At 40.3% G+C, this 26,104-nt stretch overlaps 2 protein-coding genes across 8 annotated transcripts in view; one reads left to right on the top strand and one right to left on the bottom strand.

The window, feature by feature from the left end:
- brd7 (bromodomain containing 7) overlaps positions 1-17,328 on the top strand; it is a 34,877-nt gene extending 17,549 nt beyond the window's left edge. For 2 of the 5 annotated variants that reach the window (XM_057854737.1, XM_057854773.1), the window contains exons 5-17: positions 3-147; positions 2,987-3,097; positions 3,171-3,334; positions 5,678-5,786; positions 5,861-5,939; positions 6,035-6,142; positions 6,215-6,350; positions 13,539-13,650; positions 13,745-13,786; positions 16,280-16,346; positions 16,427-16,570; positions 16,635-16,766; positions 16,844-17,321. In XM_057854737.1, the coding sequence (XP_057710720.1) occupies positions 3-147; positions 2,987-3,097; positions 3,171-3,334; positions 5,678-5,786; positions 5,861-5,939; positions 6,035-6,142; positions 6,215-6,350; positions 13,539-13,650; positions 13,745-13,786; positions 16,280-16,346; positions 16,427-16,570; positions 16,635-16,766; positions 16,844-16,914 (1,420 nt within the window). In that variant the 3' untranslated portion in view covers positions 16,915-17,321. Of the gene's footprint in view, positions 1-2; positions 148-2,986; positions 3,098-3,170; positions 3,335-5,677; positions 5,787-5,860; positions 5,940-6,034; positions 6,143-6,214; positions 6,351-13,538; positions 13,651-13,744; positions 13,787-16,279; positions 16,347-16,426; positions 16,571-16,634; positions 16,767-16,843 lie in introns of all 5 variants that reach the window. The other 3 variants (XM_057854747.1, XM_057854756.1, XM_057854765.1) reach the window with 3 other exon arrangements.
- adcy7 (adenylate cyclase 7) overlaps positions 16,780-26,104 on the bottom strand; it is a 139,423-nt gene continuing 130,098 nt past the window's right edge. For all 3 annotated transcript variants that reach the window (XM_057854713.1, XM_057854704.1, XM_057854724.1), the window contains 5 exons: positions 25,787-25,933; positions 25,611-25,718; positions 20,743-20,857; positions 20,523-20,647; positions 16,780-18,078 (listed from right to left, as the gene is read on the bottom strand). In XM_057854713.1, coding sequence (XP_057710696.1) covers positions 17,932-18,078; positions 20,523-20,647; positions 20,743-20,857; positions 25,611-25,718; positions 25,787-25,933 — 642 coding nt within the window. In that variant the 3' untranslated portion in view covers positions 16,780-17,931. The remainder of the gene's footprint in view (positions 18,079-20,522; positions 20,648-20,742; positions 20,858-25,610; positions 25,719-25,786; positions 25,934-26,104) is intronic.

Genomic DNA, 26,104 nt, shown 5'->3' with positions numbered 1-26,104 from the left:
AGGAAAGACCCCAGTGCATTTTTCACCTTCCCAGTGACGGACCTGATCGCTCCGGGCTACTCAATCATAATTAAGCATCCAATGGACTTCAGCACTATGAAAGACAAAGTAAAGAAACAATACTATGCTTCTTTGGACGAGCTCAAGGTAGGAAAATTTGAAAAATGTGAGAAATATAAAAAGGTGACATTTTATGTGGACATAAAACATACCAAATGAAGCTACAGTATATTAACATCAAAATATTTTATATATGTAGTTGACCTGGTAATAATTAAAACATTCATTCATTGATATTTTTTTATTTAATAGATTTTTGTGTTGCATAACATAATTTGGTAAATATCACTTGTCCCTTGCTGACTTTCCATCATAACGACCTTTCAAAGAGCATAAAATATAAATGTTAGCCTCTCAGACCATGCCACCCTTATAATAATAACAATGCCTGCCAAATGTTTTTGTCAAATGCGTCATCATCAAATATGTTTACTTGGAAACCTGTAACAATTTTTACACAAAAAATAAATGGTAAGTGACACAATTTGGGACACAATTGCCTCAATATTGACAGAACATGACCTCAAAACAAAGGAGGGGGGGCTGGAATTGCCCCAACAATCAAGGAAAATAACCGTTTTCTGCCAAAATGACAAATGAAATGAAATGAAAATTTGACACCCAAAATGCTACCGTGCGCTTGCAGCTTGTTTTGTTCAGATGTATTCAGGAAATACGTAAACACAATAATATCCAATGAGGGTGGTTTCAATACACTATGTGACTAATGTGCTCAACAGATCAATATTCTGCTTTAAAGCTACCACAATAAAACACAATGCATAAAAGCTATGACAGGAAAACACACCCAAGAAGTATTTTGAAGCAATAAAAAGGTAAAATAAGACTCAATGAAAACTAAAATACTAAGTACTCGCAGGTTTTAACCGATGTGCGCATGCGTGCACAGGAGCAATGGGCATTGGTAGGACGTCTTGCAGGGTAGGAAGGAATTCCAGAACACCGGAATTACCCGAACAATCAATAAAGAAAATCACTCAGAAGAGGCCGAAAATCAAAAGGATAACCTGGAATCAACAGGAAGTGAGATAAAATGTTTAGTTTTTTTTTTTAATTGCTTCTTCCTCTACGCACGTGACGTCATCGCGTTGTCCCGCATTAAAAGTAGTCCGGGCAAAACGGGATGCTTAGAGCTGGCAAAATTAAACGATTCCTCGAGGTGAATAAAATTGCTCGGATCAGTTTTCAAACTCGAGTTACTCGAGTTGTTCGAGTATTCGTTTCAGCTCTACATTAAACTAAGGCTAGGTTCAGACTCAGGTTCAGGTCTTAATGCACGAATTCGATTTTTTCGTGTTTTTCGGACTCAAGTGAGGCATTAACTTGACAGTCTCAACGGAAAAAGTCAAATAGTCGCCTCGTCAAATCCTATCCGGGTCACTTTCGTAAATACTGTAGTTTAAGTCCAAGTTGGGCCACATTTTTCCCAAAATGTGGTGGCGGTCTGAACTGTCAAGTCTCCCAAATCAGAATTCATGCAGCAAATACGTCAGAAAAAGCGAAAGCGGCTGGCAGGATGGCAGCAATGTGGCTGTGCATTAATCAATTTAAATGGAGAAAAGGATAAGCCTGATAATGCTCGTTTTTTTTTCTGTGCACCAAATGAGCAATATTTCATTATTGCTTATATGGCTGAGTCTGGGCAAACTGACGCACACACATGGGTTATGTGTGTCCGTCATGCATGGACAGTGCTTGTATGTGTTCTATCAATCCATATAAACTGTGAGTGTAAGACTTAACAGGGATTGTTAATGTCTGTTATTTGTATCCTGTTTTTGGAAATCAAAATATGATCACCCTGGAATGACGTACAGCCAGTATTCGTAGTCATTTGTTCCGATGCTTCTGCGCATGCGGGTCAGTTTGCTCAGCGTGTGTTAGACTGCAAGTTAGTGCACATGCGTAATACTTGAACAGGCTCAATGGACAAAGGCAGTGTGAACGGGCATGCCAAAAAAACATGTAAGACAAAAAAATCGAAATTGTGCAAGACCTGTGGTGTGAATCTAGCCTAAATGTTTGAGGCGTTAAAAAAGTATGACGGTTAAAAAAACCTTTTTTTTTTTTTTTTTTTTTTTTTTTTTTAAACATTATTTATTATTATCTTATATTATCGGGTAGCCAGGATAAGAGAGAGAGAGCCGATACTACTGGCTACTCAGTAATATTGTCCGATAACTGCATTTTAAAATTATATCTGATAATATGGACTTTGGATTTTCATTATCAGTTTTGGGCCAATATGTAATATTTTACAAAGACTGGTCAAAACTTAGCACGCCAGTTATGCTTATTGACCATTAGATGTCTCCAAACTAAGATGCTTGGGATTTGTTATGTGAGCAGGCCATTTGGTAATGGTAATGGTGTTATACTTATATAGCGCTTTTCCACCTTTCAAGGCGCTCAAAGCGCTTTACACTATCTCGCCATCCGCCTACTGGTGACGCAGCATTCATGGTGCAAAAATTAAATGAACAATAAATAACGCATATATAGGGATATCGGTTATCAGTTAAAAAGTCATTATCTGACAACTCTGCTTACAATTTGTGTGTGAGAAACTATCTGCAGTTGGGCATGGGCATTAAATTAGTTTAAAGTGGCATTAAAAAGCATTACTAGTACATCAGATTTGCTGATACCTGTATATCTCATACAATGTGATGTGGGTAATGTAATTGAGAAAGCACCAATGTTTTAATAAAATACATAGATAAGATAACCAGAGATGGCATGGCATATTTTTCTGACAACTAACAGTCTACCTATGTCAAGTAAGTCATTAAATACAAAGAACGCAAACTTTTAAAATGTTTTTTGAAGGCAAACTGCGTCATATGCAATTAACGTACAGGATTTTATTTTAGTGTTATGAAAATGCATTCCTTTGACCTTGCAGGCTGATTTCAAGACAATGTGTGAGAACGCCATGGCATACAACAAGCCCGAAACTATTTACCACAAAGCCGCTCGCAAGTTGCTACACTCTGGATTGAAGATTCTCAGCAAAGTATGCAAATGTAGTCCACCACAAGGGGGCAGCAAAGTGTATCATCTGCTGTTCTACATTCCTCCCCCTTCAGGAGCGTCTGCAGAGCCTGAAACAGAGCATTGAGTTCATGTCTGGTCTGGCTCCATCAGACAAAGTTGCCGGTAAGCGCCAGCACCAAGGGGCGGCCTGCCTGGTGACCAAAAGAGAAGTCAGCAGAGGGGGCAGCGAAGGCTCACAGACACCCGGCACGCCTAGGTTATCATTCAACACTCAGTATTTGCCATCTTGTAGTTTTTTTCTATAATGCCCCCTTTAGGTGTTATGTAGAGCCACTGGCGGAGAACGCCAGGAATGTCTTTTATCATGTCTCTGTTTGTTCTGTGACGTCTTTTTGTGCGTCTTTGTAGGCTTAAAAACACGTTATGTAAAATTGCTAAAATGGAGTGACGTACTTAAAGGAAAATTCAAGGCCGAAAACCATTATACTGAGATATCATAGGCTGGCATTAACGGTTACAGATATTCAATCCATCTGAACTGTCATCATTCTACCCATCAAGTACAGAATTTCCCCAAAAAAACTAGCAAAACCTGATAAAGAGGTCCACAATGTTTTTGGAAATAAAAATATTTCAAAATGTTAACTATTGTTATAAGCCATACTTAGCCTAGCTTAACATAGCCTTCGAGAAAGGCAGACTATTGGAAGATTTCGACAAACAAAACGAGCACAATTATGCCCGAGCACACTAACGGGCTGAAGGCTGTGCACATAACCTTGACTGGCTAAATCGGAACCTACAGGCACAATAACGCCGCAATTAATTAATCAGCTCTGAAACCAATATAAAATTGGGCTCTGAGGATCGATAGATAATGGCCCGTGCGACGTAGCTACCAAGTTTCAAGACTATCGATTTAAGAAAGTCGAAGGAGTAGAACTTCAAAGTTAGTGTCCACAAGAACAACAACAGCCTGAGTGGCAACTTCAAAGATTCAGCTTGTAAAAATACTACGCGTATCAGTGCAATGGCAGAAATGGGACAGGTTTTTTTCCACTTATTGACCATAAGATGTTGTTATTGCACTTTCATCCCATATCACTGGATGCGGTTAAAATGCGTGTACGTTTTATACTTTATTTGAAGTACTGTTTTAGCTAAGGCTGTAACGGCACATGTAATAGTATTGAACCATTTCGGTACGTGGTGCTCGTTTCGGAACAGACGCGTACCGAACGAGTTTCTGACGTAATATAACCCTTACTTTGAGGATGTGAGTCGATCGGGTTAGTTTCTTTGTGTAGATTATATTTACTCCGTCTTCTCTACTATAATGAGGACCAACACGGTAGGACAGTATAACCCAGAAACGTCAACGGCGCAACAACATGGCCGCCGCGAGAATGCAGTGAAATGCGGGCGTTAGAGTCAATCAGCCAATGCACACCAGTCGCAGTGCGGCCGCGTGTTAGACGCGTCCCAGAAGCGGCTCAACACAACGCACGCGAAAAGAACGGCAGTTTATTATTTGATGCGAGACGCGACCCTCCTGCGTCAATACTACTACCGGTAGCTAGGATCGGGCAGACCGGAAGTCACTCGTGTAAAAATACGGTGGATCCGGTCGATTTTCAAACTAATATGCAATCGTAACCCACTTTTTGAGTCCATCAGATCTCTTGAGTGGTAGATCAGGGCACAGTTGACTTGTCTTTGTTGATTTACTGCTGTCTTTTCTGTTATTATAATAACCAACACTGCCCCGTGTTCAATACAAAACCCTCCTATCACAACAAAACAAGTAGGAACTAATTTTCCCATAGGAACTAAAGTTGTACAACATAATATATACAATATAAATGGATACTACATCACATTTGTAAAATATAAACACATAATAGCCCATTTAAATAAAATAAATTGAAATTGAAACACCTGTAATTAAATAATAAGAATAATACACAGATCCTGCTTACACAACTAAATTTATTAATTTCTGTGTGGCTCTTTAACTTGAGAAAATCCACCAATAAAGCTTTTGAAAACGGTTCATAAGAAAAATGATTCATTGAGGCATTTCATTTGTAAATTACATGTTAAAATCTTTGTCATTGGGATTGCTTTTCTCCTTAGCACAGGACTTCTTTCTTTCTTTCAGAAAGAAAGCTGACCAATACGCGGCAAATTGGCAAAAGGCAAATTGTTGTTGTATTATCTTTAAATACCCGCTACTTTTTGAGCAGAATTCTTGCTTTGTATAGGCTAATGTTCCTATTGTTGAAAGCAGAAAAGTGTGTAATAAACAACTAGCACATTTATATTTTGCATTTTATTTTCTTACTGTACCGAAAATGAACCAAACCGGGACCTCAAAATCAAGGTACGTACCGAACTGAGATTTTTGTGTACCGTTACACCCCTAGTTTTAGCCAGGCGGATAAGATAAAGCTGGCTGCTCACCAGGCTCACAAAGCACTGGGGGAAATCCCGAAGTAAAAGCTTTTTATATTTGTGTGTTTCGGGACAACATTCTGAACACACTGAATGTTAGCACAGTATACTGAAGTCTATTTTGTCGCTTTTCATTAACCCGCAGATCAGACAAGTGCAGCAAGGAAGAGGAGGCCGAAAAAGAGCTCGAGGAAATCCGCAAGGTCATCGAAGAGTCCGGGGGGAAACTGTCCAACAGAGTGCTGCAGTGCGACGTGAGCAAACATGACTTGTGCAATTTAACAACTACCTCGGTGGAGGTTTGTTTCAACTGATGTTTTGTTGTCAGTTGGAGTTTAGCAGACAGAGGCAATCTGATGGCTCCACTACTTTGGCTTTTGTCAACCCAGCTGATCCGTCAGCAGGAGGTAAACACAAAACTGTAGTGAATCTACAGATTCACACAAAAAGCAAAAACAGGCCCAAAAAAAGCCACAATGTATTCATGTGATCATCTCCACAGAGACCGGATACTGCGCCGTCAAGTTGGGCATGATGTCCACCCGCCTGCAAAGTGGCGTTAATTGCCTCCAGGGCTTCCGCGAGGACAAGAGAAACCGCATCACTCCAGGTACCTAAAATGAATGGAGCAGGTCAAGATCTCCACTGATGCTGACTTGCTTCTATTATTTCTGCTGCCTAGTGTCCTACATGAACTACGGGCCATTCACGTCCTATGCGCCAACTTATGACTCCAGCTTCTCAAATGTCAGTAAGGACGACTCAGACCTCATCTACAGCCTCTATGGGGACGAGTCCAGCCTACAGGGCTCAGACAGGTTAGTTTTTCTTTGTTTCACATGTGTGGGACTCGAGTGACATGACTTGACCCAATTCAAACTTTAGGACTCTGAAATTTCATGGCTAAGATAAATAAATGACGTGACGTTGACAAGTGTCAATGTTCACATTAGAAAAAAAATCTACATTTTCAAGGTGGTGGGCCATTCGTTTGTAAACTTACTTCAATGACCAATCTTTTAACAATAAACACTGAATGAATAGAAACTTACATCAGTAACAGCCTCCCCCAAAATCCAAGAAAATGTAAAACATTATATCTCATTAATATACAGTACACAGTACTATAACCAGTGTTGGGCTCGTTACTTTAAAAAAGTAATTAGTTATAGTTACTACTTCTTCCAAAAAGTAACTGAGTTAGTAACTGAATTACTCTATAGTAAAAGCAACTAGTTACCAGGGAAAGTAACTATTTCCGCTACTTTAAAAAGAAGTTGTTGTATGTCAAAGAATTTGAAATTTTCTGAGCAGTATTCGAGTCAGTTGAACTGAGAAGAACAGACAGGTAGTTGTGTTAGAGAACCCTGTAATATCTATTGCACCTCACCAGCAACAGATTTATCCTACACTTGAAGTGCAACAAAAATAAACAGATTTGAATTGCTTACCACAGATGTCGACACAAGCTTTGCCCCGGGACATAAATTACACTTTACATGCAAGTTCTTTCCTTTAATTTCGACTTGAACAATGTTGACCCTTACGAGCAAGCCGAAGACAAATGGAGTAAAGATGTCGACGGGCTTCCACAATTACGCGAAATGGACATTTTGCTGTATTTATTGTTTAGTGTATGTTACTAAACTCATCAGCGATTCCGAAATTACAAATCGCTACAAAGCTACGAACAGTTTTGCTGCGGATGGGTGCAGGACCTGCACATTATGACCGTATCAAACGGCAACTCCATCATTCTTGCAAAGGTAGGCTATGTGTTTTTACTATTTTCGTTGCCATGAACCTGAACGCACCCAAAGTCTTGGATGACAAATAAACAGAGCAGAGTAGACTCTCTACGGCTAGTAGTTTCTTCAATGGCGTACCGCAAGCAACACGTCACTTCCACTCATCAATATTAATGACATTAGCTACTGTTGCTAAGCAAGGACAAGAAACCGTTTGTCCCTAATAGGAAATGAATGGAAATCGTGTACGAGGGAGATGTTTACACCGCTAAACCTACCAATTCTCTCCGAAAATGATGTGCTTGGTGCCAAATTGACTGGCATAGAGGTGGAAGAATATAAAAATGTTCAGTTAAAGAGATGGTTTTAGTGTCGAGGCTGAAAAAGACGAAAAAAACGAGCCGACCTAAGCATAGCTTTAGCTTTTTTTTATCGACGCGACTGACAATGACATTCTCCGGTTTCAACAAGCTATCCTTTACCATCAGCCCTGTCTTTCTTATATATCCTCTGGTTGTCCTACGTCTCTTACCGTTCTTGGGGGTAATTTAGTTAGCTTTGTATAGCGATCGCAAATGCTACTCAGTGACAGCCAACGAACACTTTAAATTTTTTCATTGATAACACATCTTAATCCTATAATTTATTTACACTTCCCCCTTACTAAAGTTGTTTTTTTAAATATATATATAACAGAAACGGTAACAGTGGCAGTCAGATACCATTGTCATTTTTTTCAGGTCATTCATTGTCAGACAGAAGCAGTATGGCACAATGTTACGCTAAAAAAATTAAGTAAAAAATATAAAAATGGCTTACCTCTTTGTCCTCTGAAAGACCATGCCAACCCAACATAATGTTTACTGCATATGAAACGTGAATGGATTCGCTGAGCTGGTGTTAAAGTCCGCGTAAGTTGATTCGGTCTTCACATTTTTTCCTCCCGAGTTTTTGGTTTCCGGGAACGTATGAAGAAAACATCCTTCATGGTCGTAATGTCTAGAGTCGTTTCTACAAGTTCCAAAAAAGCAATGCGTGATCGGCATGTTTGTTTTTGAAAGATTACCGGCGAAAAGTAGCACTTTTTACGTTGGGTCTATAATGTCCCACTTCGGCTTTACTTCAGCTTTACGATGCGACGTCACGGTCCAAAAATAGCCTGCGTGCAGTACGCCATTTATTCAAAGTAACCCACCGCCTTTGACAGTCTGTAACGGTAACGCCGTCGTAACGGCGGCAAAAATAATTAGCTAGATTATCCCGTTACTGAAAAAATAATGCCGTTATTCCCAACACTGACTATAACTCAATGTACAACTGACAAAATGTTGACTTTGTCAGTTGTACATCGAGTTATAGTACTGTGACCCTCTTGCTGTTACTCCCGCTGTTACAACTACTATCTACTATTCTACTACTAACGATTTATGGTACTTGCATTACATTAACAGATGTTAAAGAGCATACGACAGGAGAAAAAAAGTCTTAAATAGCATTATTATGTGAATTAGAATCCTATTTTGAGACGCTTTAGCAAAGCGCAGATGATGAGAAATTAGAAATTAGTCTTTCAATCTGCCGGTTAGCCACGCCTACCATTATAGGCAGGGGTGCACATAAGTGGTCCGCATGCGCGCATGCGTACTGGACGTAGACAAACGCGCTGGCCCTCAAGGACTTCCATACGCTTTTGCGTACCGATGGCTGACCAGCATATTTGCGGCGGACACGAGAAAATAACTTCTCAAAATGTCAAAGAGGCAGGCCACACTGAGTAATTACTTCCGTGTTCACCCACCCCCGTCAAAAGACAGATAGACGACAGAGACGGAGCTACCGAAAAAAAGGACTTTTGCTGAAAAGTGGCTACAGGATGTACCATGGCTAGAAGCAAATGATGCTCGCACGGAAATGCGGTACAAAATGTGCCCTGAGAATCCCAATGTCGCCGATAAGAGCAGCGCATTTTATGTAGGGTCAAAGAATTTCAGCCATCCAAACTTTGAAAAGCACGAAAAAAAACAGAGAGCATGTGGCAATTAAGCAAACTATCGATGTCAAACAGGACCCCGCTCGCCCTATGGACAAGTGGCGGAATAATGGTAATGAACAGCGACATGCACTGACAAACGTGTTTTTGCTCGCATTTTACAAAGCTAAACATGCACGTTCAATGAGGTCTTATGAGGAGGACATCCCACTTTTAAAAAGGCTTGGAGTTAATGTGGGAGCCGCATAATGCCCTTTATTTTGAATTGGTGCTTTTTATTTCTTTACATTTCACTTCAAAGTAATGGCAATTTTGTTGTGCCAGTTGATGTTAATCAAGCATTAATTGTTAATATAATTAATTAAAGTTAATTGGCTCTAAGTAAAGCTTGTCATAAATTTATCGCATCAGGCGGGTCGGCTCTCAAGCTCAATGAGGACCAAGTCACATCTCCAGGTCCTCCTCTGAGAACCTGGGCAAAAAAATTACGTGCACCCCTGATTATAGGGCTCGAGCGTCCCCAACAGGTGGATGACGTCAGCGGGAGACTGGGCTCATCGGTTTTACTATTCATCCCATTGAGGGGGAATTATTCAGAACGAGGAAAACGCGACGAAGAGAGCCGCAAAATGTCATTGTTTCAGTCTCTCTACTCCAATATTTTTACATGATATTGTTTTTATCCAAGTATTTTTCCCCAATAGCTAAATAAATGGCTCGAGAAGGATCAGTCAGCCCGTCGAGGGGAAACTATTCACAACGAGGAAAACGTGACGAAGAGAGCTGCAAAATGTCATTGTTTCTGTCTCTTTACTTCAATATTTTTACAGGATATTCTTTTTATCCATTATTTTCCCCAATTGCTAAATAAATGGCATGGTTATGACAAATAACAGTCTTGTGCTAAATGGAATATGAAATAATAAAAATGCACTTATTCAGGACGACATGGCAAAATTACTCCAAAATGGTCAAAACTGTCGACTTCACCTTTAATGTCGCACCTCCCGAATGATATGTTATGGCACCTAAATCGGACATATGTAATTTCCCTTCCCCGGCTTCGGAGATTGTAAACAAACCAAGAGGCGTGACAGCTAGCCGACATGCTAACCCGAACCGAGTGATGTTTCAAAGTCTTCGAAGTGGAAAATCACACATAACTAGCCCGGATTATTTGACATGACGACTGGGTTGTCGATTGTCTTCGCGGATCGGCAACCCGCCTGGCGGAGAGCAATTTACAGTTCGTTCCCCGGAGGAGGGCGGCTCCAGTTGTTGTGCAGCTAATGTGCTTGAGGAGAGCTTTTTATATGCCTATCAATGATCAAACGTAAGTAGTCCTTTATTTAAAGAAAGTTTGTAGTGTTTACTTTGTAATCGCTGTATTAATATTTGACATAATACAAAACAAGATGTTTACTCACTTCTTCGTAAGTCCAAAGGTCCCACAGTACTAGGGCTTGGCCAATATCCACAGTGAATGGGAACCTTTTGAAACTCCAAAAAGGCGTACACGCCTCTCCCTCATAAAGCAAGATTTTTCTGCAGCCGTTTGGCTGGCGTGATGCGAAAAATAAACGTATTAATCCCCAAAATCAGCTGAATCCTTAGTCCTCATACACAACAGTACGGCTGTTTAGTGAAGAGGACGCCTTCACCCGTACACGTCACAGCGCCCTCCTCCTCAATGCAAGACCGAAGCCGGAAGTCACTCATTTTCACGGCGTGCGATTCAAAAAAACTAAATAAATATAGCGATCGCTTCCACACACATCCAAGCAGTCCATATCATTCAGGAGCATAAAATACTACGTGTATTATGAAATAAACATGCTTTCTCGCGTCACATGCACTTTAAGGCTGGGGTTTTATTTTCAAGTACTCATCGAGTGATATGGATGAGAATAATCTGCCATGCCTGCCGACCAAAGCAGCAGTATGATTTCTGAAGCGTTTTAGGCATATCTCCAGACAATGAAGTGCAAGCATATGTAATGACAGAGTCAATTACCTGACCTAAATCCGATCAAATATGCATTTCACTTAAGGATAAACTAAAGAAAAATGCCCAGGAATAAAGCAGGACCTGAAGAGAATGAAATCCGGCATCTGGCCATGTCAATTCACTCTAAAGGATTTGCAGCCAAGTATTAAAACGCTCCACGGGAGTTGGATATTAATACTCTGAAACGACAAGCACATCTTGTTTCATTTTAAATCCATTATGATGGTCTACAGTAGGCATGTGCCGGTATGAGATTTTGACGGTACGATAACCGTGAGCAAAAATACCGCGGTATCACGTTATTGCAATTATAGCTACAAAATGTGTTATTTTGAGATGTATGGGTTTAAAAAAAAAACTTTTTTCCATTGAACATAATTTTTTTTTCAGAGCATAGTTGCAAATTGGAACATGAATATATTGTTAAAGTAAATAAATTATCAATTTAAAAAAATATATTTTAAGTAAAATTAAAATATAACTTATAAACAATACCCACTGCTCAAGATTAGAACAAAAACAAAATAATTTCTATGAAAAAAGTAAAAACACTTCTGAATAAAATTTTTAAAAATTTATACTACATCACTTTTTTTTTTTGAAGGTGGAAAAGCTCAAATTAAGTTTTGCCAATATCAGCTACTGTGTCAAATCTAGTCTACATGATGTCATGCCTTTGTGTTAAAAAGAACATAAAGAATTCATAAGTTAGTTCAAATATAAATATTGTTGTGGATAGGTTTCATCTTTAAAAAAAAACAACATTGGGAGTGAGATCTCTCCTTGAGCTAAGGAACGTGGATTTGTGCTTAGGGCAAGATCATCTTTCGCAATTAATGATCTTTGATGCTATCCTTTTTCCCTTTCAATTCACTCTGCGGCCGTAACACTCGACGAAGTTGCTCTCCCAGCTAAGCCTAGGCTAACATTCATCATTTGTAAGCTTTTAGTTAGTGTGTATATCGAATTTGAAAGGGAAATGTGTGTTTTGTTTTTGGCGAACTTTTCCATAGTGCTAATCTGTTGAAGCTACTCACACATGGAAAAATACAACTGTACAACGTTTTAAATATATTCATTTTGTATATTACACTTACCACGATTTGAGATCTCAATAAATTGAAGAAAAGAACGCCTTATGTTTGGAGTATTTGTTTTTGGGTTCGCTGGCTGTCTAGCCGATAGTGTCACTTTCACACACAGAAACCAACGGGAGGGGGTGAGCGCTGCATTTTTGACACATGAAAAATGGCGAATACTGTACTTCGGTCTGACGGAAAATTTTAGTGGTTTTGAAACCGCGACGTTTTCACACCACGGTAAACTGTGAAACCGGTAACTGGCACATGCCTAGTCTACAGACCCCAAAAGATGGGAATTGTGTCAATAGCCCCGTTTACATGCTGACTTTTATTCATACCGATTCAAATCATTCCGAATGGAAATTTCAGATCAGCTGTTTACATATCACTTCATCTATTCCGATCCAGCGTTTACATGTGACTGCCTTTATTCCGAAAGGACGTTTGACAACTGCCGTCTGACATGCGCAGATTAATCAAAACAAAGCGTCACGTTGCAAAACATGGAGATCGATCGTCGGAGTGCTGCTGTTTTAACTTTAACCCACTTGTTGTGTTTGTGGGGTCGTATCCGCTTCTGCTGTTTTGCTCTTTTGCCATGTAGTAGCCGGTTTTCCACCGGTTTCTAATCTGGTCAACGCTCCGGTCTATTCCGGCTTCGTGTAACCTCTCGTGAACTTTTTTAAATAGTTCACTGTTCCTCGTTTTACGCCCGTCTAAGCGAGCAATTATATTCAATTCTTTTAAAGTTTGAATTAAATACAATCTTTCCGCTGGACTCCAATTAGGTGCGCTGTGCTTGGAAGCCATGTTGCAAGTGACGTTACTTACGTCACAAAGTGACGTCACCACGTCAGTACGGAGCATGTGCAGAAAGAACGCAACCAGACACCATTCCGCTTCCCTGTTTACATGATATAATTTTACTTCTAATCGGTTTGGGAAAAGGAATATTCCACCCCTGTGAATCGGAATGAAATTCCATTCGGTTTGGGCCTGTTCATTCCGAATGAGGTGTTTATATGGAACACATTTATTCGGTTTGAACAAATATTCCGATTGTAATTGGAATATTTGGCTCCATGTAAACGTGGCAATTGTCACACTCTGACTGTGACTTATTCTCACCTCTGTTCCGTCACCCGTTAATCAATTAAATCTATACTTGCTGTTGGCAGCTTGTCGGAGTTCCTGTCCAAGTCGGACGAGTACGTATACAAAATGGCCGACAACCTTCTGGACGCAATGACCAATGGCGAGCATTCAAAGACCCTGAAGGAGATTGAACCAGTAATCAGACCACCTTTTATTTTATTTTTTTTTAACACAGCATCCTCATTAGAGGATAATAAACCAAACAGGATTTTTTTTTCTGTGTGTCCAGCAGGTGGAAGAGCCTTTGCAAGAGGACAAAGCTGATGCAGATGTAAGTCAAGTGTATTTGTGGGTGGGTGAGAGAGCATTCAGTGGGTGCACGCACCTGTTCGCCGCCTCTCACATTCCAGTGCAAAATGTCAGTGAAAGTGAAAGAAAAAAAAAAGCACAGCCTCACCAGTATGTGATGTTTGGAAGTCAAAGCGCGTGTTTTACCGAACAGCTGTGTCAACACGGCGACCGCTCGCTGTGATCCGAATGGAAACATCTTCAAAACACAGCTCGCCAAGACCCCGGGGGGAGAGTTTTATGTTTTCATTCGCCGCCTGCTGAATGGCTCCTCACAGCGCGCACACACTTGGTCTTGTTCTGCATTTTTTGGGCTGGTTCCAGTTTATCCTCAACCCTCAATTCAGCACATATTGGTAATTAGACAAAATCCTTACTACCAGTTGGAATGGATTGAACGTCTTGCGCCATTAACTCATTGGCTGCCTTCGACGGTGACATAGCCAATCTGTTTTGACTGGGAGGGCTGGCAGTGATTGTTCGTATGTCGCCGTCAATGGCAGTGAATCTTCATCACTCAATGCCAGCCATCAGTCGAAATGTATTTGATGTCTATCACTTGCCACGTTTACGTGGACAAAATTTCTTAAACCGATGACAATTCGGATTGAAATTATTATCTTGATGAACTGTTTTCATGGACACCAAAAATACTGATCGATTAGGACTTCCATGTTCATGTGTCACACTTCATATTTTCAGTTAAATAGATGCAACTTATTTACTTATCTTAGACACGTACACTGCTGGCCAAAAGTATTGGCACCCTTGCAATTCTGTCAGATAATGTTCAATTTCTCCCAGAAAATGATTGCAATTACAAATGCTTTGGTAGTAATATCTTCATTATTTTGCTTGCAATGAAAAAACACAAAGAGAATAAATAAAAAAATGAATCATTATCATTTTACACAAAACTCCAAAAAATGGGTCGGACAAAAGTATTGCCACCCTCAGCCTAATACTTGGTAGCACAACCTTTAGACAAAATAACTGCAAACAACTGCTTCAGGTATCCATCAATGAGTTTCTTACAATGCTCTGCTGGAATTTTAGAGCATTCTTCTTTGGCTAACTGCTCCAGGTCTCTGAGATTTGAAAGGTGCGTTCCTCCAAACTGCCATTTTCAGATCTCTCCACAGGTTTTCCATGGGTTTTAGGTCTGGACTCATTGCTGGCCACTTTAGAAGTCCCCACTGCTTTCTCTCAAACCATTTTCTAGTGCTTTTTGAATTGTGTTTTGGGTCATTGTCCTGCTGGAAGACCCATGACATCTGAGGGAGATCCAGCTTTCCCACATTGGGCCGTACATTATGCTGCAAAATTTGTTGGTAGTCTTCAGACTTCATAATGCCATGCACACGGTCAAGCAGTCCAGTGCCAGAGGTAGCAAAGCAACCCCAAAACGTCAGGGAACCTCCACCATGTTTGACTGTGGGGACAGTGTTCTTTTCTTCCCTGTCAACTCTTATGTTGATGCCTTTTCCGAATAAGATCTACTTTTGTCTCTAAATTTGATTGATTGATCTGACCAGAGAACATTCTTCAAAACGTTTTTGGCTTTCCCAGGTAAATTTTAGTAAACTCCAGCCTGACCTTTTTATGTCTCTGGGTCAGAAGTTGGGTCTTCCTGGGTATGCTACCATAGTCCCTTTTCATTCAGACGCCGACAAATAGTACGGGTTGACACTGTTGTACCCCCGGACTGCAGGACAGCTTGAACTTGTTTGGATGTTGGTCGAGGTTCTTTATCCACCATCAGCACAATCTTTCATTGAAATCTCGTCAATTTTTCTTTTCCGTCCACATCTATGGAGGTTAGCCACAGTGCCATGGGCTTTGCACTTATTGATGACACTGCGCACGGTAGACACAGGAACATTCAGGTCTTTGAAGATGGACTTGTAGCCTTAAGAATTGCCCATGCTTCCTCACAATTTTGCTTCTCAAGTCCTCAGTTCTTTGGTCTTCTTTCTTTTCTCCATGCTCAATGTGGTACACAGGACAGAGGTTGAGTCAACTTTAATCCATTTTAACTGGCTGCACATGTGATTTAGTTATCGCCACCACCTGTTATGTGCCACAGTTAAGTAACAAGTGCTGTTAATTACACAAATTAGAGAAGCATCACATGATTTTTCAAAGGGTGCCCATACTTTTATCCGGCGCTTTTTTTTTTGGGAGTTTTGTGTTACATAATAGTGATTTAATTTTTCCATTCTCTTTTGTATTGTTTCATTGCGAGCAAAATAAATGAAGCTATTACGACCAAAGCATTTGTAATTGTCCGTTGTAACCGGGGCACTATCTGTACTGTACATGAAATGGCCACTCCCCAAAAAAATGGCTGTGTGTGGCTTGAGTTTGTTTTTGTGTATGGACATGAATTTAAACAAAATTCCTTAAATGGCTTACTACAAGCTTCAAAAGTTCTTCCACTTGGAATACTTATTTTTTTCCTTACCTTTTTCCTGAGGTATCCCAACTTGATGCTTTAGGTTGCAGTAAAACGGAAGAGCCTCTTGCTCCTGAGCTCTCTGGAGGTAAAAAAAATAAATAAATACAAGAGACATGATGTGCCTCATGGAGGATCAATATCATTGATTCTGTTTGCTTGCTGTAGTGGAAACAGACGTGCAGCAGAAACTGGACGAGACCACGTTGCTCCTACGGGAGCTGCAGGAAGCACAGAGGGAGCGTCTGAGCACCAAGCAGCCACCCAACATGATTTGCCTGCTGGCACCTACCACCAAGGAGCTGGAGCTGGGTAAAAAAAGACATTATAAGTTCATGTATTATTAAATAAACATTTATTATATGTATATTTACAGCTGAGAAAGTGACAGGCAACTTGGCAGAGTTGACAGGTCAAGTGGCCCCTTGTGACATTAGCAGCATTTGGGCTATCAGGAAGGCCATGGGTATCGCTCTCCCTCCAGGACCCCTCGTAGACCTCACTTCTGGTGAAGAATTCATTTCTAATTCATAAAGAGTGAAATTTGACAAAATAAAACATGCTTGAGACTTTGTTATCTTTCAGTGCATGAGATGGGAGAACCCATGGACACCACACCCAGTTATCCGGAGCCACCACCCATCACAGCAGTTTAAGAACATTTTTGTACAAAAATCATTGACATTCAATAAACTTTTGTAATTAACAAACCATACTGTGAATAATTTATTTTGTTCACACTCAAGAAACAGCCAAATGTACATATGACAGTATTAATCATAATATGCACATACAGACAAGACTGAGTAAGGCCAAGAGATGAATACTCAAGAGTCAGTTTGGCTCAAAAAAAAGACAGCAATAGATTTTCCCATAGCTGCCATTGGCGGTGACTGACATCCGATCCATTTGAACTGCGAGGGCTGGCTGCAAGCATGGATTGGACATCTTTCACCGTCAATGGCAGCTAGCTAGTTAAAAACACACAAACATGGCCCCTACTGAATCACACTGCTTATTACACAGTAACAAAGCCAACAAAATGATCCACAAACAGAATCCACTGTTATGTTATCAGACACAAAATGTCTAAAAAAAAAAAAAAAAGTTAGTACGTTACATTTTCCATAAGGGTCATTAAAGTACAAAATTTCCAGGTGGTTTTCCCCTATTAGTTCCTCTTCTCGTGTAAAGTGGGCGGAGCATGTTTGGGGAATTCACCTAAACAAACTCATAAAAGAACCCTCTTTTAGCTCCATTATTTTGTGGAGTGATAATCAAAAACAGTTCTGTACACCCTCTGTTTTAGCTCCATTATTTTGTGGAGTGTTAATGAAAAACAGTTCTGGACACAAACCCCATTGAGGAATGAAAAGATGGGAAATATGAGAATCCATAAATCCAGCAAGGATATTCATCATGACAGTCCACGACAAAATCAATGACGAAGCTGTGATGTTTTAACACATGGTCTCAATTTTGTTTGAAAAGTTTTTCCAGGTATTTTGTCCATTAAAATTCATACCAAAATCCGTCATGATTGCATCCAGTGCGCTGCAATTCCTTGATTTGCAGCGCCCCTGTAGGACCATGGCTGTATTACAGTCCTTCCTCGTCGGATGTGTAAACACAAACTAGCGAGCGTTGCGTTTTCCCAGCATGCTGTTTTAGCCTCAGCTGAGGCCCAAGCCTTGCTGCTTGCTCGTGTCCGTGCATACGAAAAAGGTTTTGAGCTCCCCTTTGCCTTTCACGTTGATCAAGCCACGGCAATCGCACGAGTAGCCCAACTTGTGCAACACGTCTGACGTTTCCTCCGTCACCTGCCGGTCAACACGTAAAATGTTAGAGGAACAATATGTAAAATTTGCACTTATTCAAGAAATGCCCCTGATATTTCTATAGATATTAAAGAAATATGTTTTTGGGAAATGGCACTTATTCAAGAAATGCCCCTGATATTTCTATAGATAATAAAGAAATATGTTTTTGGGAAATGGATCTAACACTGTTCCATAGGCGGAGTTTGACTTTTGGAGCAGGGTGGACACAACATGTTGATGACCCCGAAACGCATGTCAGCAATAAAATTAACATTCAAGAATATTTATAATAATAAGTTGAAAACTAGGGTTTCCCCCCCCCCCATCATTCTTGAAGGGAATTCTAATTTAGGCTGCTTAGGCTATATTTTTCGGCAAGATTGTCATCCATTGAATATGTACGCTTGCCAGTGTCGTGCCAATGTAATTACCCCAGTCAAAAATTGTATCCCCTGAGCGGAGACACTGCGCTGCACTGATTTGCTTGATTTCCGCATTTTGGTAATGTAGTTATCGACAAGGTTTAAAAACATGGCCCATGCATTTAAAAAAAAAACAAAAAAAAAGCACTTTCCTGTTGTATAACGTAACATACGTACAAAACGTAAAAAGGCAATGTTTCACTGTTTTACTCGTAGGATGACCTATAACTGTTTTTACTGTAATTACAATCGTGTATGGAGTTTCTTCAGTTTAATAAACGTCAATGTCCAAAATATATAATTGTGGTTCTTTTCTGGCTTCAATTAATTGTTATCTCATTAATTAAAAGTCGACATAACTCATAACTAATGTGTGTGCGCTCCCGCTGCCAGGGAACACAAATTTTGATGGGCGTAACTACATTGGCAAGACATCGGTGGTGGCTCTATTGTAAAATTAGCATCTTTAGTGGGGCAAATTGAAACTTAGCTCACCATTTTGACGTGGGTCTCTAGAGTTTCGTGATCCACATTTTCAATCCTTTGTTCTTGCTCAGTAGTTGTTGTCACTTTTAAAACCTTAGGCTTAAAAAAAATTACGTATATCCTCGGGTGGTTTGCTAAGCAAAGCAAATGACCACCTAAGGTGCTAGTCACGTGATCTGTTCGAAAAATAATTTTGACCCATTATAAAAATATCTTTTTTTGTTCATTTCATTCATTTTTGTTTGTTTTATTGCTTTACATCTTTTATAGACAATATTTTACTGTAAAATTCTTAATTTAAAATCACTTATAGAAAAGTCAATTACATGCAATGAAACCTTTCGGCCAACCGGAGGGCTTAAATTCCACTTACGCACTGTTCTCAATTAAGCCAAGATTTTCCCATTTTAAAAGTCGATACTCAGTCCGTTTTAGTTATTGTTTTGATTCTGTGTTTACAACGGACGTCCTGCCCTCCACCAATCAGCCAATTACTAGTGACGAAGTTTTTCGTCTTTGTTCAGGATGTCACAGCTCTGTGGGCTTCGTAAACTACGGTTGCAAAAATAAGACAAGGACAGGGATATGCATATACAGTGATCCCTCGTTTTTCGTGGTTAATGGGGACCAGAACCCGCTGCAATAAGTGAAAAACCGTGAATTAACACGCCCACCCTTAAAAAAAAATAAATAGAAATTAAAAAAATGCGCATGTGTTATCATTGTATTTATTCAAATTCAGCATTGGAAAGATATACTGTATATCTAACATGTTTTTTCACTTTTTCCGAAAGTGTAATTAAAAACAAAAAAAAAACTTACAGTATGTATTTATATTTTTTGATAAATTGTTTTCACTTCAAACACTTCAAATGCAATAATTATGATAAGTTTTAAACATGTTACTGTCCCACCAAATTATTTTTCAACAAGAATAAAGTACAAAAATGCTTGTCTTTATTAAATGCTTCATTGAGTGAGTCTACTCAAATCCGCTCAAACTGCTCACTAACACACAATGAGTTGCCACAGCAACTGTTTAACAAGTTAAACGATGATTGACGAAGCTTTGATTAATTAAAAGAAGGTTGCCCGAGAGTTTAAGATGATGCTCGCCACTCTAAATGCTAATGCTAAAGAGAATGCAAATCCTAATTTAACGCTCCGGGGCACCTAGCCAAACATTTTCAAGGGCAGGCAGTCATGCGGATGTGTGACAAAATCAGACAACTTGCGCTTCATTTAACCAAATTGTAGTGTAGTATAGTTTAGTATTAACAACACTGACTACATGTACGTGCAAGCTAGCCGCGCAATTTCACAAAAAATTGCATTTTCTAATTTCTGATTGAAACGCAACAATGGTATTTTAACACAGCTGGATTCTCCATTGCGAAGCACTTATCTGGCAGCGAAGGAAAGGGATTTTGTGCACTTCAATATTTTGATTATGGTTGCAGTACCGTTTTGTGCCACCGATCTTACATATTGCGCCTTTAAATCGGCTGCCATGACAGTGAAAATGACGTTACATACTTGTATCTTTCCCAGCTCTCCGGTACTCTCCATTCTGCTAGCCACGTTGACAGTGTTACCCCAGATGTCGTACTGAGGCTTCCTAGCGCCGATCACACCGGCGATGACGGGACCGTGGTTAATACCTGAATTGAGGAAAATTTTAACTTTGGAGAATTGGGAAACCAAATCTTGAAAAAAGGTCCAATTTCTTTTGCACGTTAAGCTCATGAGCACTCACCTACACGCAGCCGAAAGCTGTTGAAGGAATGACGGTTGATGCCGTCCAACTTGCCGACGAGCGCAACGGCAAACTCCACCATGATGCCGATTTGCGCCTGCTGACGCTCCTTGTCCTTGTCCGCACAGGAAAAGTAGGATAAGTCAAAGTGCAAGCTAAACTGTTCTGGAAAATTATATTTAAAAAAGTTAAAGGAAAATACCAACTGTAGCAAGCAATTGTATGCAATTAACCCTAATCAGAAGCATAACTCATTCACTGCCAGACCAAGTTAAAGTTGTGGTATTCAGTAAAAGAGGGAAATTAATATTAAAACACCTATTGACGGGAATAGACGTCCAATACATTTCAACTGGGAGGGGCTGAAAGCGATCCTTAACTCTCGTATTGTTTTGGGTTCAGAATTGACCTGTTTTCAAATTTTCGTATGCAAAAATCAATGGTACTTTTAACATACCCCAACTTGAAAACGGGTCAATCTTTACCCAAAAACAATATACTGCATAGGTTTCGTATTTTCAGGCCAAGCTAATTAACTGATCAAATTTTTTAATTCACCAGCAAAAATATAGGCTGATTTCTAACACAAGACAAGGGTTAATTAATTATTTTTTTCTTTTATATTCACATAGAACAGGGATCTTTTACTTGCGGTCCAGGGGCCAATTATTCTTTTATATTCACATAGAACAGGGGTCTCTTACTTGCAGTCCAGGGGCCAATTGTGGCTCGCGAGATCATATTTTGCGGCCCCCATTTGACATTCAATTGCAGTAGCAGTGTTGTCAGCACGTATCTTGTGATGGGCGATTAATATAATACATACATTAAAAAAAAATACATCGGTCTTTAAAAAAAAAAAAACATTTTAAAAAGAAATTAATAATAAATTATATATATATTTATTTATTTTTTAAATACAGCGATACCTCTACTGAAAGAACGTCTCTACATACAGAATTTTCAGGTTAAGACACGCCTTAATGGAAAAATATTGCCTCTCGTTAAGAAAGAATTTTCAGGATAAAGTCAAAAATACAGTATGGCTGGTACTCGCAACTCCCACAGTTTACTGAACCTAACATACTTATAGCTGCTCTGCCATTGGCTATTGCCGAGCATTCCGGCATCTTCTTCTTTATCTCGAGTCACCACTCCTAGCGTTCCGACAGATTTCATGTCTATTGTGCAAGAATTTAATTGTAACATGTATTTGTTGTATGTTTTGATGCATTATAAAGATTTTTGTCTGTTTTGGGGGACTTGAACGGATTAGGGCATTTACATGGAAAACGTGTCTCTACTTATAGAATTTTCAAGTTAAGAATCTAATTCCAGAACCAATTAATTTCGTAAGTAGAGGTACCAGTGTAAACTGAAAAACGCTGTTAGTAATAATTTAAAAAAAAAAAAAGGATTCATTCTAAATAAAATAAATTGTTTAAAATTAATCAACATGGGTAAACCTCAACCGTGGGGGGGGGGGGGGGGGGACAACATCACATTGTTTTATTTTTAAAGAATTTATTTGCAAATTAGGTGGAAAATAAGTATTTGGTCAATACCAAAAGTTCATCTCAATACTTTGTTATGTACACTTTGTTGGCAATAACGGAGGCCAAACATTTTCTGTAGCTCTTCACAAGCTTTTCACACACTGTTGCTGGTATTTTGGCCCATTCCACTATGCATTTCTCCTCTAGAGCAGTGATGTTTTGGGGCTGTCGTTGGGCAACACGGACTTTCAACTCCCTCCACAGATTTTCTATGGGGTTGAGATCTGGAGACTGGCTAGGCCACTCCAGGACCTTGAGATGCTTCTTACGAAGCCACTCCTTTGTTGCCCTAGCTGTGTGTTTAGGATCATTGTCATGCTGAAAGACCCAGCCACGTCTCATCTCCAAAGCCCTTGCTAATGGAAGGAGATTTTCACTCAAAATCTCTCGATACATGGCCCCATTCATTCTTTCCTTTGCACAGATCAGTCGTCCTGGTCCCTTTGCAGAAAAACAGCCCCAAAGCATCATGTTTCCACCCCTATGCTTCACAGTGCGAACCGCAGACGGGCCTGGACGTGGACTGGCTTCAGCAGGGGGACACGTCTGGCAGTGCAGGATTTGAGTCCCTGGCGGCGCGTTGTGTTACTGATAGTAGCCTTTGTTACTGTGGTCCCAGCTCTCTGTAGGTCATTCACTAGGTCCCCCCTTGTGGTTCTGGGATTTTTTGCTCACCGTTCTTGTTATCATTTTGACGTCACGGGGTGAGATCTTGCATGGAGCCCCAGATCGAGGGAGATTATCAGTGGTCTTGTATGTCTTCCATTTTCTAATAATTACTCCCACAGTTGATTTCTTGACACCAAGCGTTTTACCTATTGCAGATTCAGTCTTCCCAGCCTGGTGCAGGTCTACAATTTTGTCTCTGGTGTCCTTCAACAGCTCTTTGGTCTTGGCCATAGTGGAGTGTGACTGACTGAGGTTGTGGACAGGTGTCTTTTATACCGATAATGAGTTAAAACAGGTGCCATTTATACAGGTAACGAGTGGAGCCTCGTTAGACCTCGTTAGAAGAAGTAAGACCACTTTGACAGCCAGAAATCTTGCTTGTTTGTAGGTGACCAAATACTTATTTTCCACTCTAATTTGGAAATAAATTCTTTAAAAATCAAACAATGTGATTTTCTGTTTTTTTCTTTCCCACATTTTGTCTCTCATGGTTGAGGTTTACCCATGTAAACTCTTAAATCCTCTTAAATCTTTTCAAGTAGGAGAACTTGCACAATTGGTGGTTGAATAAATACTTATTTGCCCCACTGTTTATTGTAAAAAAAATTCTTATTATATTTATTTTTTATTAATATCTGTTATTGTTTTTGTTTTGTGATCCCAAATCTTTGGCTGGACGCCATCGACCAATCGTTTCCAAACCCCTCCCAGTTGAAATGGAATGTAGTGACGGGATCTGTCGTTCACTTGAGTAAACGAATCCATTCCGGTTCGTTCAGTAAAACGATTCGTTCAAACGAATCGTTCAACGAATCGTTCGCCCCCCTCATCTCCCTCCCCACCCAAATGAATCGTTCGGTTAGTGAACGGGAAGTGACGTTGCCGAACGAATCACCAAAGACCGCTTCGCAGTATAACTGAACGGGAAGTGACATTGCTTGGTCCCTCCCTCTCTTGCACATTGACCACTCGTCGTAGTTTCAGAAATGAGTGACAGGCGATATCATTCTCCTCTCAGAGACAGCCTCGTCTCCCTCCCGCTGCTGCAAAAGCGAGGGAGAACTTCCGCGTCGTCTGTCCTAGTTCTATGGGCTCAAAGTCATGGCTCGTGCTTGCATTTCGAATTAGGACACGATTAAACATTTTCCTTTTGAGGGGGAAGTCGGGGTTTGGGGTCGGGGGCGCACGGACTTTCTTTAGCATGATCTTGCTCACATATACAATGCTGCTGCTAACAGCCAACGCGGCATGCCTGCTGTCACGAAAATAAAAATAAATCGAAAGTTTAATTTCTAATTATGGAACGGCCAACACATCATATTAACCTCTCGCTCTGTTGTATTTTTGTTTTTTATTATTAAGATGATCGTTTTGAATTTTTGCACTGGTATTAATAAATAAAATAATCCGGTCAGCTCCCCTGTCGTCCCCGCATCTCAGATCGTCAAATGCTGACGAGAAATAATTGTTTGCTTTATGATTTCGCCTTTCTACTCTCATTAGTCTGTTAAGAAAAATGTAGACATATTGCGACATCTCCCGTGTCCGCGCGCTTTGTTTTTGGGGCGCTTGAGTAGCACATGATGGACGGATTGACATAATTTGTCAAACCAACCGACACCCTCTGACACGAAAAAAAAAAAAAAAAAAACACTCGGAAAAAATTGACATGTATATACAGTTTCATTGCAAATCAGTATTATGGTGATCATACTAAATATTATTTTTTTTCTGTGCACATATGAGGTACATATCGCTGCCATGAAGCCTCCATATAGTGACAGTTCTCTGCCCGCTTCACTGCCGTCACGCGACCGCAGCTCAGGTTTTGCTTGCCTCGTAGCTACGCGTGTTTTAAATTACTGTAAATTTGATAGTATATCGTCATAGGCACAGTCCCGAGTCTGTTGAGAAAAGTAGAACACTAAACCATGCTCGCTAGATTTGTGTGGTGTTTTTGTCTTTTTGAGCAGCATTTGATAGGCTCCACGTTAACAAATATGTGACAAAGTCGTTTCCTTTCATTTTATGACTCGTTCACCGCATAGTCATTACTGGAAAGTCAAGTTAGCAGCAAGCTAGGTCAGGAACCGGAGGACCGAATCACTGAACGGGAAGTGACAAAACTCAGTCTTTCCCCCCTGCCTGCACGCTGGCTGCTTATTGGCCACACGTGGAAATGAGTGACATACGCCATGATTCTGTTTCCGCTCCCTCCCCTGCCCGCGATGAGGCTGGCGTCTGATTGGTCGTGTGCGATGTCAGAAGACGCTGCCGCTTGCTCAACGCCCTCCCACGCAGCGAACAAGCGCCACCAACTTCATAGAACGAATCAGTGCAGATGGTGATTAGTTCGGTCTCGTTCACCCAAACAATTCGTTCAAAAAGAACGAATCGTTCGCGACCGATACAACACTAATGGAATGGACCTCTAAAGGAGTTTTCAATATCAATTTCCCTCTTTTACCAACTACAACAACACATACTTTGACCTCTGTACCTCAAAAGGTTAAAATCACCTATGTCAATCACTGCCAGCCCCTCCCACTCAAAATGGATTGGACTTCACTGGCAGCCAATGATTTAATAAACACACGTCTATTTAATTACATATTAAAAACTTACAACTTTTATGGCTACTACCTGATTGTTTTCTTGCCCGAGCGTCCCGCTGAGTCCGGCCGCTGCCATGTACGTGCTGCCGATGGTTTTGATCTTCTCCACTCCGCTGAACTTGGGCTTTGACAGAAGCTGCCGGGAGAACAAAGCAATGGTGTTTAGCGTAAACCCCAGAATAGAGGGTCGCACCCATGGCGAACCTCGTCAAAGTCTGCGATGATCTCATTGAGGAGCCGCAGGCACTCTAGGCCCTCCTTGTTGATGTCGCACTCGGTGTAGAACTCCTTGAAGTCGGGCACCGAGGCAAACATCACGCACACGCAGCCGTATGACTTGTAGTAGAGATCCTGTTGGCGGCAGGGGAAGAAAAATACCCTTCAATTTGAACCCATATGTGTCAAAGTCAAATCCAGCATGCCACATTTTCTGTGACCCGCAAAAGCAAATCATCTAAAACGACTTCGTTTAATGCTAAAATTGCAGATGGTTATCATTTTTCAAACTTTTCAGATATTGCA

Source organism: Corythoichthys intestinalis, chromosome 1 (assembly GCF_030265065.1).
Source record: "Corythoichthys intestinalis isolate RoL2023-P3 chromosome 1, ASM3026506v1, whole genome shotgun sequence".
NCBI classification, from domain to species: Eukaryota; Metazoa; Chordata; class Actinopteri; order Syngnathiformes; family Syngnathidae; genus Corythoichthys; species Corythoichthys intestinalis.
Note: the sequence above shows the minus strand (reverse complement) of the source record. Positions and strands in the feature narration are given on the sequence as shown.